The 16,753-nt window shown below is 35.7% G+C and overlaps 1 protein-coding gene across 1 annotated transcript in view; it reads right to left on the reverse strand.

Annotated features, from left to right (window-relative positions):
• Positions 1–16,753, reverse strand: part of PTEN (phosphatase and tensin homolog) — a 92,561-nt gene that overhangs the window by 29,939 nt on the left and 45,869 nt on the right. The window contains exons 3-5 of the mRNA XM_029931700.1: positions 8,454–8,498; positions 2,673–2,716; positions 809–1,047 (exon numbers count right to left, since the gene is read on the reverse strand). Coding sequence (XP_029787560.1) covers positions 809–1,047; positions 2,673–2,716; positions 8,454–8,498 — 328 coding nt within the window. The remainder of the gene's footprint in view (positions 1–808; positions 1,048–2,672; positions 2,717–8,453; positions 8,499–16,753) is intronic.

Here is a 16,753-nt window from a genome sequence, read left to right on the forward strand (position 1 = left end):
AACTACCTGGCTAAAATGATGGAAACGATCACTTATGTTTCTGTTTTGAAGCCGAATTAAAAAGAAATCAGCCTAAACTGGAAGAGAGCCTTGCTGATTGTAAACATTACTAAAACCAGAATAAATTTTTTAAGTAAAGTTGTGATGAAATGGGTTTTTCTCTCTCTCACTGGAGTATCTTGAGTTTTTCCTTTTCAGACACAGAACTGTATAAAATCTCTTTGTAAGAAATATAAACATATTTTATCACACTTACCATCCAAAGAAATAAATCCCTTGAAAATCACTGTGAAAGTTCTCCCAAGAGTTTGCATTTTGCTCCGAAACATACTACACAGATTGTTTGTCACTGATTTTCAACAGTCTTTCTGAATAAGAGAAGAACCTTTGACTAACCTTAATTATAACTACATTGGTGAATATTCGTATTAAAGAATCATTTTCATGTACTGTTAAAGATCACACTTTACTAGCTAATGGCATCCAATTTATAATCCAAAGACATTTTATTCTCAAGCAGTGTTCAGAAATATCAAGCTTACTTTTGATCAATGTACTGCTTTTTCAAATGCTTTGTAAGGATTTTATGAGACCAAATACTCAATACAGTTATTAGCATATGATAATACTACCATCAACAGAAAAATTGAAAAAAATCATTTGCTCATATGACAGTTAAAGTAGTAACTGATTTAAATGTGCAGAATAAAGAAATAAAGGCTACTAACCATCTTTTTAAAAACCTGTTTTTCAATAAATTCGCAGATCCAGGAAGAAGAAAGAAAGAACATCAAATATAACACATTACCTTTTTGTCTCTGGTCCTTACTTCCCCATAGAAATCTAGGGCCTCTTGTGCCTTTAAAAATTTGCCCCGATGCAATAAATATGCACAAATCATTACACCAGTTCGTCCCTTTCCAGCTTTACAGTGAATTGCTGCAACATGATTGTCATCTTCACTGAGCCATTGGTCAAGATCTTCACAAAAGGGTTTGATAAGTTCCAGCTGCGGTGGGTTATGGTCTTCAAAAGGGTACTGTGCAACTGTGTAAAAAGATCACCTCAGAATGAGAAGAGTCCTTGCTGCACTGTTTCTTAAAAGTAGGTTAACTTCAGAAATGCTGCATACAAGCTTAACAGATGTTTAAAAGGAAAACTGAACTCCAGAGAAAAATTATTTACTGTCTAATGATTTTCCAATTTTTTAACAGAAAATAGTCTCTCATTAATTCTTAAACCTATCCACTGGACAGAAAGGCCAAGTATTTTCTTCCATACATAACAAAAGAAGAGGCTCCTCTCTGGGAGCAAGCACAAGCCACAACATATCAGAGGGAGAGGTGGATGTGAAATGTCACACAGGTCTCCTGTCAGGCCTCTCAATGCATTTTCTGACAAAACGAGTATAAGTATTATAATACTTATAATATCACGTCATCACAAATATATATCCCACAGAAAGTACCAACAAATCAACAATGGAAAGGACTGCAATTTACAGCTCATATAATAAAAATGTGAAATGTTAATTAAAGATGGTCTTGCAAATGTTAGTGCTGTTTATACTACATATGATTTTAAAGGCATTTATAAAAGAAACTGGTCTCTGCCTAGGTTCTACTCTACTAAGATCCTTAAAAATCCTGACATCCAGTGGATATAATGATCTTCGGGTAATCTAAATATGTGAAAAGTATGCCTTCTAATTTCAATCAAGTCATTAATAATGTGGAACGGGATTTGATCAATCCTTCTGTGTGTTGGGTGAGCTCTTCTGGGAGATGACTTCCATTGCGAAGGGTCATCAGGACAGCCTTTCCCTGGCCATTGGTCTAGCTGTACCATTATTCCATCATTCCATCTTTGTCTTCCCAGTGGCACCCAAAAACATCCAGGAAAATCTGTTAAACATCTATTTAAAGCTAGATAAACTTGACAAAAACACGCTTTCCCTAGTAAGCAGCAGCCTAAGTCATGAAAAAGGAAACATTCTTAGTGACTCTGTAATGGCTTCTCGGCCATTAGTGCTTCTGAATTCTCAAACCAGCTGTCTGAAAGTCCTGTCTAGATTTTCAGAAGAGATCCTGGCATCCACCTTCGCCTTCCATCATGGCAGCACCTGCCAAGCTTCTCCACTCTCCAGGTCTCTCATGGCTCAAGAGGTCCCACAAATAGACGGAAGCTTTATGCGGACTTGAAGGCAGGAGTCACTACACCTGGAGAAGAACTCATTTAAAGCAGCTCCCTGCTCTCATCTGTCAGGCTCCTCATATCCATATTTGTCCTGTCTTTCCCCCTTTTAGGTCACATTCAACAGAGTTATTATATTAAGTTGATCTGTCTTCTTCCTATAATCTCTCACTATCACACAAAATGCCTTAACAGTAGATACAACCCTCTCCTTACGCTATTGTTAGTCTTGGAATTTCTCCTAATTCTTACTGTCTACTCTGGGATTACGCTTCTACTAGTAGTGGCGGGTTTATATGATACTTGCTTCCCAAACACAACAGCAAAATTAAATTTGCTTTGCAAATTTTCTAAGACCATCTTTAAGATAAATATCTCACTTAATAATTGAGAGTATTTATCACCACTATGACAGTAAGATTTAGTCTATTGGTTTTAAGTTATATAACATAATACATTACTCTGCAGTTAATACCTACCTCTGCAGTTAAATTTGGCGGTATCATAATGTCTTTCAGCACACCTAAAAGAAAAGTTTAAATGTGATCTAAAGTTATCTTTTACACTTGTGGAAAAAATACAGTAACAAACATTTTCTGAACTTTTATAATGTACCAGGCATCATCCTGTTTTGTATTAACTATGTTTCAATCCTAAAAATCCCATGACGTAGGTACTGTCATTATCCCACTATTTTACAATTAAGGAAACCAAGGCTAGAAATGTTAAGTGCATGCAATTATAGCTTATACACTTGCTTGCAACACTTGTGATCTCACCAATACACAACACTGCCAATTCAGCCCTATCTATACCTTGAAATTTCCTGGATGGACATTTTGCATGCTAATGGAATATGTTTTTGATTTCATAAGAATATACAAACAACTAACTAGTTTCAATATTATCTTTACCTCAGAGTTGAACATACGTACTTTTCTAGTTTAAGAAAATAATAGTTTAATTATTTTAAAAGATATATTTTTTAAATAGTAAAATTATAAGGGCAAAGAAAACGTAAAGGAAGAAAAGTGAATGACGCTAATCTACCCCAAAACAACATTTAACTAAAAATTTCTTAAGTTAGGCCTTTCTCTCTTTAGAGAACCCAAAGGTCATCTTTTTCAAAAATGTCTCAGGTTTACAAGCTTTAATTAAAGTCTCAGAGTAATGAAGGAATAATAAGTAAAATAAATACAGAATAGTAAAATGTCAACTTAGCATTACTTAGAGCATGCTAAAAGTGTCTTTATAACAGTAGTGACACGTTTATCATCACACACTGGCTTACTTATGATTAACAGGCTGTGTTTATAAACATTAAGAGGCTCCAAAAGGGATCCTATACTTTAGTTTGTGGTCAGCAGCATCGTGGTAACTACAACAGCAGTTATACCCAAACCAGATTTAAAAAAAAAAAATCATTTAAAACAAAAATTTAGCACTTCAAAACAAAGGCCTATAATCCCTTGATCTCCTATTCCAAAATCCCAAAATTTGGAAATATGTAACACTTTCTGTTAAATATATGGCAAACTCAATTGTAGCGGACCCTGATCTGAGTTAATGATACTGTATGTACTCTTTAATTAATACGCTTAGAGTGAAGAGTCAAGCACTTTGTGTCACTGTCACGTACTGCTCCAGAGGTACATAATACCTCCCACTGGGGTATTATGTAATACAAAGTTTCTGCTTTCAAGGTACCTTTCTCTGCAAAGAGAAAAATTCCGAATTCCAAAACACAACTGGCCCCAATAGTTTCAAATAAGTGACTGTAGACATGTATTTTACATGTAAGAAATCCTGTAAGTATCTGTAATAGTTCCTCTGAACAGTTTTCAATCCAAATCCATGTTAAAGTGTACTAATTATAAACAAATTAGAATCCAGTAGTTTCTAATTAGTCAGACCTGAAATCAGCTTTCATACTGCTGCTTAAAATAAAGCTTTTCTCCTTTTTTGTATAACTTACTATATTGAGTTTTGCTCAAAAAAGTTTATTCAGCAATGACATAGCACATATGTGTATCCTTATTAAATGATTTCATACTCATTCATAAAAACCATGACAGGTAAAAGGAAGACTGACCTAGAAAAGTCACATTTTAGACTTTCTTTAGTACAGACTAAAGAAGAGGTCTGGTAAATAGTGAAGAATCCATAGTGCAATATTTTGTAAGGAACCATGCAAAGACAGGATTTAGGTGAGGGGACAAGGTACAGCCTAAGAAACAATTCTAAGAAGCTGGTCTCATGGCAGCACAACAAAATATAAACATTTTGAGTTTCATTCAACGTTAGTTCTCTAAAATTCCCATGCTTTTTCAGGAGCTCAAATGTTTGGTTCAACAAGCACTGCTTAAAGACTACCTTCACAAACAGATTCTCAAGTATTACTGTTAAGAGTTCGAAGAAGTGAAAATAATGAGCTACTACATGTCTGCCAGATGTGCATACCTTCCAAAGAAGTTTCCATGTTTTTTAATTCATAGTCACAATGACATAATTTCCAATTTATATATGAGAAAGCAAAGATTTAGAAGAGCAGTGAAAACTTTCCCCAAATCACAACGTGCAAATCGAAGACCTCTGATTACAAAAGTCAAACTCCTTCCCACGCTGTGCCACATACCCATTATAACAGAAAATAGAGAACAGTTTAAAAAACAAAAGCAGTAACAAATTTTACTCAAAGTCATCCTTCCTATAAAAGTGATATTTGGCACAAAGTATAGAACCAACAAAGAATGGTCATGAAAACATGAAAAAGTTATGAAAATCTCTGCAGGTATGGATGAGGAGGATGGGAGAACATATACTGGGACCCACAGTGATGAAAGTAACCTGGAGGAGGCGCTGCAAGAATGACGACTCCCTTCTTAAATTAAAACCTTGTCCGAGAACTGCGTGTACACATGCGCACACACAAACACACAAAGCTCCTCATAGTTTTGTGTTGTATGTTAGTTGATAAGACAAGTCTCAACAAACCAAAATTGAAGATATGTAAATGGAAAATGAGATTTGACTAAGACAAGTATTAGGGTAAATCTGACCATTTATACTTTCTTATAATTAAAATTAAAAGATATTTTTTAAAATCTTCATTTTATGTTGGCTTCTATGAAACAAGAGAGATGAAGAATTCTAGTTTTTAACGAAGTAATAGAAACTGAGGAGAGAGAGATTACTAGGAAAAACTTCCAGGGAAGGGAGATTTGAAGAATGAGCTAGGCATGTAAGTCTCTTCTGCCAACTCTCTTCAACAGAGCTATTCCTATTTTACAAAAGAAAACTTAACAGATAATTAACAACAGTAAAGATTTACCACAAAATGATGGAGAGCTGTATGTCAAATAGAAAACACAAGGAAATACAGCAACCCTTTTAAAAATTAGTATCCAGGGAACGTTTAAGATCCTCAAAGGCAAGAACGATATTGTGCCTTCATCCTCCACCCACCCCCTCTGCCTCCTAGGCCCACCTGCATGCCCGCTATAACAGAGGAACACACAAAAATGAAATACATACACCTGCACAAAACTAATTTGCTAAGTATCATTATACCCAAATTTGATTAATGATATGAATCAAATTTTGTCCTTTCCTAAAATAACTTACTGAATGCTTGGTAATATAAAGATATAAACAAGTAGAGTCATTTAAAAAGTCCACATTATGAACTGTTCTTCACCCATTTGCCATAACTGGCATAAAAAGTTTAATATGCCGTTAATACATGTATGTCTAGAGTAAATATTTTAAGGCCTTTCCATTTATAAATGTTTGCAAAGATACACATGACATGTCATTAACATCCCCAAAATAAAAGAAATAAAACAGAAACATCTGCAGCCTGCCAGACTCACACCCAGAGTCAGAAATACAAATGAGTAGAAAGGTGAAGAATGAAAAGTGACATCAGAAATCAAAACATGCTACAACTTGGTAGTTCTAAAAACTTCAGAAGTGAGTAAAACAAAAGATAACAGCAACAACAAACCAGAAAGGGAAATACTGACATAAATAGCAGATGGTCTGCTACCATATGTGCCTGTGTGACCTTGTTCAACTTGTTAACTTCTCTAGGTCTCAGATTCCCCATCTGCAAAATGAGAAGATTGGACTAAATGATCTCTTTCAGGTACTTTCCAGTTCTGAAAGTCTATGACTCCATTACATGGAGTGGGAAGGGGGAATTGAAACACATATACCAAAAGCTACTCTCAACTAATAACAAGACAGTTCATTAGCTGTGGGGCCCAATGCTTAGAAACACAAAAACAAACAAGCAGCCAAGTTCTCACACTAGCTTCCTAAAGCCACCTTTAACCAAAATAATGCTAAGTGATCCACAGTACTGATGGCACAAGCCTAGGTCCTAAAATTCTGGAAGCAGGAAGCCACGAATACAGGAATGAAAAGAATCTCCTTCCCTGTCTTTGGATATAATGTTAAACACAAATACATTTTTGAAAAAGGCAGAATGTGTCTTTGGTATCTTTCTCCCTTCCATCTGGAACTCTAAATGCCTAATCTTAAGAGTCTAAACTTGAAGTGACTCAATGGTCTGCAGCTTTTGACAGTTCTTGTCCTGTGCTTTTTTTTTTTTTAACTTAGTTTCTGAATCTAGTTATTCAAAAAATATAAAAAGCTTTGTGGTTTTTATTTTCCTCCCTGGAGACACCCTGGCATCTACAACAAGGTTTGTTATAGAAAGTTAATCAGTGCAAGAGGAAAACATATGCACAGATCATCTGTAAGCTGGGGCCCCCAGAAACGTCAGTCTCTACAACACCTCTACTGTCTTCCACCTTGTCATCTCTCACCACTACCCCCGCCACATATGCACACCTACATAATCTGATGGAGATGGGTCATCCGCCACCAAAAGGATCTTAGGTGCCCTCTCTCTGCCTCCAATGCCATTTCCCTAGCCCGAGGCCTGCAGGACAAGCCCACTATTCCTCCACCCTGGTCCAAAATGCCTTTCTTTATGAAAACTTTCGTGCGGAGTACAATTACTATTTCCACTGTACCTCACACAGCTCTCTTCTATACAACAGTCACCCCTTCTATAATAGTTTGTCCACCTATCACATTAGTCTACAAACTACCAGAGACTAGGACTCCATCTCATTTACCTCTGTACCACCACCCAGTTTTAAGGCCTAACATGTGGCAAGCACCGCATAAACCATTGCTTCTTTGTGAATATGAGGAAATTAGTGAAAAGTTACAAAGAGAAACAATAATGGTGTCTACTTCACTCTCAGGTCTTCTGAGGTCTTATCAGAACAAAGAGATCTCTAAAGAGAAATGCAACACCTCACAAGCCAACAAGGCACACAGAATCTTTCATCCTTTTTGGATGAAAGGATTTAAATTTGAAGATTTAAATGTCCACTGAAGGTAGAAAAGAATCTGGCTCTTACATTTGATTAATAAATTCTACAAAAATTGTGACAGTGAATTAGTAAATGTAACTTCAGATTAAAAATTTTCCTGTTGCATAATTCACAGGTATCATATACAAAAATACAAACCAGGTAGGAAAATAACACATTTTATATGCCATTTTTTAAAAGGTAGGAAATGGTCAATATTTTGGGAAGGAATAACAGTCTTCAAGGGCAAAGTGATAAAATAGTTTCTTCCCATTTTTCTTTTGTTCTTTTTTCCCTTTTCATATCCCTACTCATGGAATCAAAAAGAAAAACAAAAGGTTAAAGATAAGATGAACTAGCTGTACCATGTGGGCAATCCTTACATCCTTGCCCTAGACAAAAGCAAGCACCTATTTCAACAGTTGTAGGTAACTTATTTATGGGACCTACAACCAGATTTACCCTAATAGCTGTTTCAATCAAATGACCTTAAAGACACAGAATAAACAAAATTACACCCACTCTGAAGCATCCCTCCATGGAAGATGTTATTATTGCTTTAATAGAAAAGCTCTGCTGTAAATTATGCTTCAAGTTACCACATGGTTATTGGCTCAAAGATGGGCTGGATTCCAAGTTATTTAAAGCAGATCAAATAACACAAATGTGTGCCAACTTTGTTTTGACCTCGTCACTATACTTTCTGAGTGACCTAACAATGCTCTTAATCAGACTTCTTGGACTAATTGGTTTAGGAACACAATTCTGTTAAAATATACCTTTAACTCTACCTGATTCTAATGAGGAAATAACTTTCACTTAATAGTTATTTTAGATATTTGCAAGCATACAAATAAAAAACATACTTACAGATTGTATATCTTGTAATGGTTTTTATGCTTTGAATCCAAAAACCTTAAAACAAAACAAACAAACAAAAAGCCACCATTAACAAAAATAAGCTAACATTTGAAATTACATTTATTCCATTGAGAATACCTAAAGGAGAGATTCCATTTTTCCTAATCTCAAACACCATTTGAGAATAAATAAATTCCAATAAATATTCCCTTCATAGATTTAAACTACTAATCATGTCATTCTTAAATAATTATTACATTACACAGGTTTATACAATCTGAAGTAACACCAGAGCTTGTCACAGAATAAATACTGTCATAACCTTCTCTCTTCAGTCTAGGATTGGGAGGTCGAGCATTAAGAAATACCTTACTTAAAAGGCAGCATTAGCACTTAGCTCAAGTTCACCTAGCTCATGCAGATGTGTGAGAAAAAGTCACTTGCAATCAAGCAACCCTGAAAATTCAGCCATCATTTTCTTTCAAACTAAAAACCTTTAATATTTGAAAGATACAAATACTAACTAATAAGTCTATAGGAAGTTTAAGGACGTTCACACATATATTCTCAGTTCATGTTCACAAACATCTAAGATAGAGCTCATTCACATTTCAAAAATGAGGAAAGTAGGTATCAAAGAAATTATAAAACTTGCCCCAGGTTATACTGCTTATAAGTCAAAGAATCAAGACCAAAGAACTCTCTCTCTACAGAGTTAAGAAACCGAACAATTACAGTCAACAAAAGCACTTACCACATTTATCACATTTAAATACTTTATGCATATAAATTTGTTTACTTTTATGAGGGAGGTAACAGAGGAGTTAGAAAAGTATAAGGCTGAGAAAGTATTAGGATAAATAGAAAAGACAAATGGAAAACAAAAGAGAAGATTTTAAGATTTAAAGTCCAGGAGTTTCAACATGTGAATAGGAGTTTCAGAAAAAAGAAAACACAAGGAGAAAAATGCAAGATATAATTCAAGAAAAGTACCCCAAACTGAAGGAGTTTCCAAAATGAAAGGATACAATGAGTATTCAGCAAAAATGATGAAAACAGACCCAAATAAAGGCATACATAGCTTGGTGAAATTTCTGAATACCGACAAGAGGAACCTAGTACCCGAGAAGCTGCCCAAGAGGAAACCAGTTTCATAAAAATAATCTGGAATCAGAATTACATCACCCTTTTTAATGGTAACACTAGCAGCTAGAAAACAATTGGGGAAAACCTTCTGGCTTTGAGGGAAAAAATTATTCCCAGCCTAGAATTCGATACCAAAAGAGACTATAAATCAAGTGTGAATACAGAATAAAGATGTTTTGAAATTAGAGAAGTTTCAAGTAATTTTGCTGCCCACATAGCCTCTCTTAGGAAGTTACTAGATGTGTTCCACCAAAAGTAGAGTAGGACACCATGAATGATGACAATTCCAGGAAATGAAGACTCTAACTCATGAGAAGGGAAAAGAGAATTCCCAGAATGTTGGTGAAAAAAGTCTAGTTAAAAACTAACCCAGATTAGGGTAGATCGGAAGGCTCCTGAAGAAGATGAAATTGACATAATGCCAAATGTGCTTGAACATGTTGAGAGATTTATACAGTTTAGGCATAGATTAAAGTTAGGAACATAGAAACTAAATAAGTTAGAGAGAGAGAGAAAGAGAGAGAGAGAGAATTAAAACTCCAGGGAAAACAAAATGTTCCAGAAAAAAAATTACACTACTTAACTGTAAATGGCGTTTATCTGGTCATAATCACATAAAAACCAAAATTGATATAACCAAAATTACAACTTAACTCGCAAAAGGGCTGAAGGTATGTGTGTGGTTGGGGTGGAGGGGGAAAGAGTTCATAAACTTGGATGTGAAAAATCATGTCACTCAGTAATACAAGCAGTACTTGGAACTTTGTCACTAATTGAAATGATATATTTTTATGTCACACTACAGTTGTTGCAAATGTCAAAATATTATTATTTACAATCAACACTTAAAAATTAAGTCATTATACTATAAATACACATTAAGCAAATAGATTTTGCTTAATGTGTTAACTATTAATATATCAAATACTTGGTTTTTAAATATTTTCTGATTATAATCAGAACTAATATAATAATGGCTCTCTAGTGATATTCCTACAAAACAATTTCTCATGAATTTAGTATGACAAGATGGGTTCCTCTTATTTCTGCAGAATTAGGCGCTCCTTCTATAAACCACTCAGCAGTTTCTAGAGCAGGCTCTTTCCTTGCATGATCAGTGTTTCACCGAGAACTCTGGTCACTAATATTATTTTTTAATGATATGCCTTTGTGTTTTCATTCCTTGATACCCATTCCTATAAATGTTACCTTTTATTCATTTAAGTGTATGGAGAGAACATGTATTATGTACTTGAAACTGTGCTTATTTCCCAAGGATAAAATTATTTATGAACTAGGGCTCCTGCCATTAAATAATAGAGCAACTGAATCAGAGTAAGGGCTAGCTGTGGGAAACAGAAAAAAGGTGGGGTGACTGGAGATGGAGCTCATACACAAATATGCTACTGAGTATATTAAAAACACTATTCTCTCACGTATAGTCCAGGATTAGTAGTCTATAACTGGTTGGGTAGATATTTCATAAAGGACTGGGGCCCAGGACCCTTCCATCATTTGCTCAGCCAATATGATGGGCAGCCAAAGGTCCTAGATGGAGTGCCATGTTTGTAGTAGTAACAGATTGGAGAACGGAAAGGACAGGTCCCTCCTTTAAGAAATCATCACTTCTACTTTAAAACAACTGGTCTTAAGTTGTTACATTATCATATCTAGCGGGGGAGGAGGGGCCTAGGGGGCCTGGAATTACCACGGGCATTCTGGGAAAACATGTACTTAGCAAACAAGCAAGTATTCTACTAATGAAGGAGAAGTAAAAGATGATCACTGATTTTCTCTATGGCTGTTCTCTAATCTCTAATCTTTATTTTCTACTGCAAAACAAAAACAAATGACCAACATACCAGGTATATTTGTAATTCTAATTTAAAATCACTCTAAGCAGCAGTCCACTAGCAGAAAGAAGCAAAGAAAAATAACTATTTTTTGGTTCTGGTGGTGATTGTTAATAAACCCTGTAGAACAATATTTGATTCTAATATTTCATGTATTCTTTTCTTCAAATATTTTAGGTATGTATCACTTTTTATAATGCATCGTTTTAACCTGCTTCTGCAACTAATCAAGGAAGCACTGATTCTACAACTTCTACTGAACTATATTTACAGAAAAAAGTGGTATGTCTTTCACTCTTGTCTCTTGTACCAATCTTTATCTTCTCCATGCCTGTACCTTTCTCAATTTGTACTTTTTTTTTTTTATCTTTCTTTAAACTGAGGTAACATTTATATACAGTGAAACAAATGATCTTAGGTGTACAATTCTATGAATTTTGTAACAACCATATCAATCAAGATACAGAATACTTCCACCAAGAAAATTCCCTCATGCCCATTTACAGTCAAACCCCACCAAGATCCCAGGCGGCTAATATTACCACAGATTAATTTGTCCTTGTTCTTGAACATCATACAATATGATACACAGTCTTTTGCAACTGACTTCTTTCATTTAATCTAATGTTTTACACATTGATCCATGTTATAATGTATCAACAGTTCATTCCATTCATTCTGAGTATGACTACACTGTGTCACTACACCACCATTTTTCATTCTCCTTTGATGGATATTTAGGACAATTACAGTTTGGGGTTATTATGAATAAAGTATATAAACATTCTTGCGCAAGAATTGTGGGGACACATGGTTTTATGTTCCTCAAGTAAATAATTAATAATTAGAAGCAGGGCTGCTGAGGCATAAGGTAGACAGGGTAGGTGTATGTTTAACTTTTGTAAACTACTGAACGGTTTTTCAAAAACAGTTATACCATTTTACAATCCTATCTGTGTTTTAAGAGAGTTCAAATTGCTCCAAAGTCTCACCAACCTTTGGTGCTGTCAGTTTTAATCATGGTCTTTCTAATGTATGTAAAATGGTATCTTACAATGGTTGTAAATTTCCTTCCCCTGACAACTAGTGACATTAAGCATGTTTCCATTCATTTATTAGCCTTTTTTTTAATATCTTCTTCTTTGAAATGTCTGTTCAAATCACTGGCTCATTCTCCTCCCACCCCAGTTGGATTAACTACCTTTTTATAATTTAGAGGAACCTTTTATATATTCTAGTTAAAAAGTCTTTTATCAGATATATGTATTGACATAAATGTTTACTCCTTGTCTATGACTTGCCTTTTCATTTCCATAATAACGTGTTTGAGAATCAACCATTTAAACTCTGATAAAACCCAATATATCAAAATTTTCTTTGGTTTAGAAATTTGTATCCCCTCTGAGGAATCTTTCTCTACCCTTAGAGTTCACAAAGATATTCTGTATGCTTTCTTCCAGAAGCTTTTAGTTTTTTCTCAGTTTGCATTTTAATTTGGTTGGAAATTTAAAAACTTAGATAAATGCTAAGGATAACTGGGATAACCAAGAGAAAAACAAATTATTTGAAGGACAATGACTATAAAATTTAGAAAATAACAACTCATCGCTATCTGCCTTATTTTTCCTCCAAGGGTTTCTTTTGAGAGAAAAATGAAAGAGCAGGAAATGATGTGCAAATTACAATTTTCTCACAGAAAGCCTACAATGTAAATGTGAGCAGATAAAAAGGTATTCTGTAGGATTAACAATTCATTTTTAGTTCATTCTGGGTTTGGTCATTTTAAGTTTTGAATCCAAATACATAAAGCAACATGATATTAACAAGGATATGCACATGACTGCCCAAATCCTGGGAGCAAGGTTCTCACATGGCACCCCTGCGTGCACATTAATGGTGCTTAAAGGACGGAAAAGGCACCCACCAAAATGGTCAAAACGGTTAGCAAAAATTTGTCAGGGACAGACGGAGGTTCTGACTATTCACTTTCAACACTTCCGCCACTATGTTGTTAAAACATAAGCATATACTACTTTCAAAAGAAAAAAAAAAGAGTTTCCTGTCCTACTGTATTTTCCCAAAAAGTACAGAATTGACAAAGTTATATCACACTATTTTACTTCCAAAAAGTGGGTTTGATGAGCTTAGAAATCCAACTGCCTTTGAACAATATGTTACATAAAATTAATATTTTCATATACTATTTTTGAATTAGAAAAAAATAGAAACTAAACTTTTTTAATGTGATAACAGTCCTCCTTGAGAAACAGTTTTAATGAGATTCATGCAATTCCTATTTATAGAGACTCATGAGGTTTTTCTTAATTCTTTCTTCATTCATACTGAGCCTATCTTGAGGATATTTAAAAGAAATTATTGGCACACACTATCACAAAACCACAAATCTGATCCCAGGGAGAAACAACGATTAACTAACAAAACACAAACGATTTGTTTAAATGCTAGTAAATGCTCTTTAAATCCCTCCTAGAGGCATAACCATTGAAAGCCCAATCTTTAATTTCATCAAGACACTTCTCGTGTTACTTTAGCTAGATGTCTATAAGGTATATTCAAACCCAGTTTCTGATTCTCTTTTAAATTTCATGTATTATTTATCAGATGCACAAGAACTGAGAATTTTTGCTTCCCATTTATAGTTTCCTATATTCCATACAGTAAGTACTGAGGTCTTACTTTTAACATGCATTTAAAAAACAAAGATCTGGGGCACGTGGGTGGCTCAGTCAGTTATGTGCCCGACTTCAGCTCAGGTCATGATCTCACGATTCGTGGGTTCGAGCCCCACATCAGGCTCTGTGCTGACAGCTAGCTCAGAGCCTGGAGCCTGTCTTCAGACTCTGTGTCTCCCTCTCCCTCTAGCCCTCCCCTGCTCACACTGTCTCTCTCTCTCTCTCTCTCTCAAAAATAAAAACAATTAAGAAAACTAAAAAAAATAAATAATAAACCCCCAAATCAAAAAAAAGCCCAAAGATCTCACTGAGGTAAAAGGCAGAGAGATCTGATTAAGTTCGAGGGTACTAAGGTAGCTAAAGTTTGTGGAACAGAATAGCAGAGAAAAGGAGATGAATTGAAGAGCCTCAGAAGCCTGTACAGGGGCCCCTGGCTGGTTCAGTCGGTTAAACCTCCAACTTCGGCTCAGGTCAGATCTCACGTTCGTGGGTTTGAGCCCCACGTCAGGCTCTGTGCTGACAGCTAGCTCAGAGCCTGGAGCCTGCTTCCAGTTCTGTGTCTCCTTCTCTCTCTACTCCTCCCCCTCTCATGCTCTGTCTCTCTCTGTATCAAAAATAAATAAAACATTAAAAAAAAAAAAAGAAGCCTGTACGGATATGCACCTCTGGTCCTCGGCCAAAGGTTGGCTGCACATGCACAGGGTCTGGAATGGAGAGGACACCAAAGATAGCATGGTACCAGGAGGAGAAGTTTTGGCCCAGCCAGAATGGAGAGACTTCATGTAAGTACCTCAGGTACTCAGCTGGGACCCCAGAAAGGCCACACCTTTGAAGTGAGGACCATGCCCTAAGACAAAAGACAAAACTGAAATAGGCTTGCCTTAACAAAGAAAACCAACCCTGACAATACCAAATTAACTGTTAATTTAAATGTCTGCCAAAATGAAACTCAACACCCATAAAGAAAGTAAATCCGGACTCCCTACAACATATCATTCACAACATTCAACATACGATTAAAATTTATTAGACATGCAAACCAGAAAAACATGACCCATGACCAAGAAAAAAAAGCAGTCAATAGAAACCAACTCTAAGATGAGCCAGATGTTGGAATTAGCAGATATGGCCTACAAAACAGCCATTATAAAGACATAGAGAAACGTAAAGGAAGATTGTTACAATAGGTAAAAAGATGAAAACTCTCAGCAAAGATACAGGAACTATAAAAGACAGAAATTCTGGGTCTCAAAAGTACAGTATCTGCAAAGAACTCTCTACTCTGTGCTCCTAACAGAAGACTAGAAACTGCAGAAGACTGGCAGACTGCATTTACTAAGAATGACTGTATCTCCAATCCCACACACTTTTCATTAACGTAACTTTAAAACTTCTCCCATCAACTAGTAAAGTCTGTGGTTCCTCCCCCTAGAACTTGGGCACATCTTAGTGATTGCTGGAACCCAGAGAGTGTAGCAAGAGTGACAGTAAGTGATTTCTAAGACCAGATCATAAGCATGTCACGCACTTCCACCCTGGACTCTGGACCTTCACTGGACACCAAGCTAATAATGAAGCACAAACTAACCTACATTAGTGGAGAGACTTGGAAAGGTCAAGTAGATAGGGGCTGGCCAACAGCCAAGCTGAAGACCCAGATAACAGCCAGCATTTACCAGACACGTGAGTGAAAACACCTGTGGATAATCTGGACCCCAATTTATCAATTCATTTCTAGTCACAGAGTCTTCACAGCTAAAGCTATAGATACTGTGGAGCAGAGACAAGACATCTAAACCATGCCTCATCCGAATTCCTGATTCCCTGAAGGCATGAGTAGAAGATAAATGTTCTATGTCATATTTATGTTTAGAGGTGGTTTGTTATGCAATAGTGTTAACTGGAACACAAAGATAATGAACTTAACAACAGATTAGTAGTAATTATCTAATCTGAAGAATGAAAAAAAGAAAACTGAAAAAAGGAACAGTTCAGTGACCTGTGGAACAATACAAAGTAATTTATCATATATGTAACTGGAGTCTCAGGACAGGTAAAAGAGAATGGAGCAGAAAAACCTTTTTTACAGACATCCCAGCTGAAAATTTCCCAACGATGGTGTAAAACGTCAACTTACAGATTGTAGCTCACTAACCCTCAAATAAGAGAAATATAAAAAGAATCACGATGCATATTAGTCAAAACCACTGAAAATCAAGGAAAAAGGGAAAGAAACAAAAACAGAGGACTATCAATAATAGCTGACTTCTCACCAAAGCCCTTGAAATGACATCTTTAAAGTACTGAAAGAAAAAGGAAAAAAAAAAACTTAGCACCAAATTCTGCATACAGCAAAATGCCCCTCAAAAATGATCAACAGGGGCACCTGGGTGGCTTAGTCAGTTAAGTGTCCGACTTGGGCTCAGGTCATGATCTCATGGTTCACGAATTCAAGCCCCGCATCAGGCTCTGTGCTGACAGCTCAGAACCTGGAGTCTGTTTCAGATTGTGTGTCTCCCTCTCTCTCTCTCTGCCCTTCCCCCACTCACACTCTGTCTCAAAAATAAACAAACATTTTTAAAAATTATTAAAAAAAAAAAAGAAAGATCAACAAAAG

Source organism: Suricata suricatta, chromosome 2 (assembly GCF_006229205.1).
Source record: "Suricata suricatta isolate VVHF042 chromosome 2, meerkat_22Aug2017_6uvM2_HiC, whole genome shotgun sequence".
Classification (NCBI taxonomy): Eukaryota; Metazoa; Chordata; class Mammalia; order Carnivora; family Herpestidae; genus Suricata; species Suricata suricatta.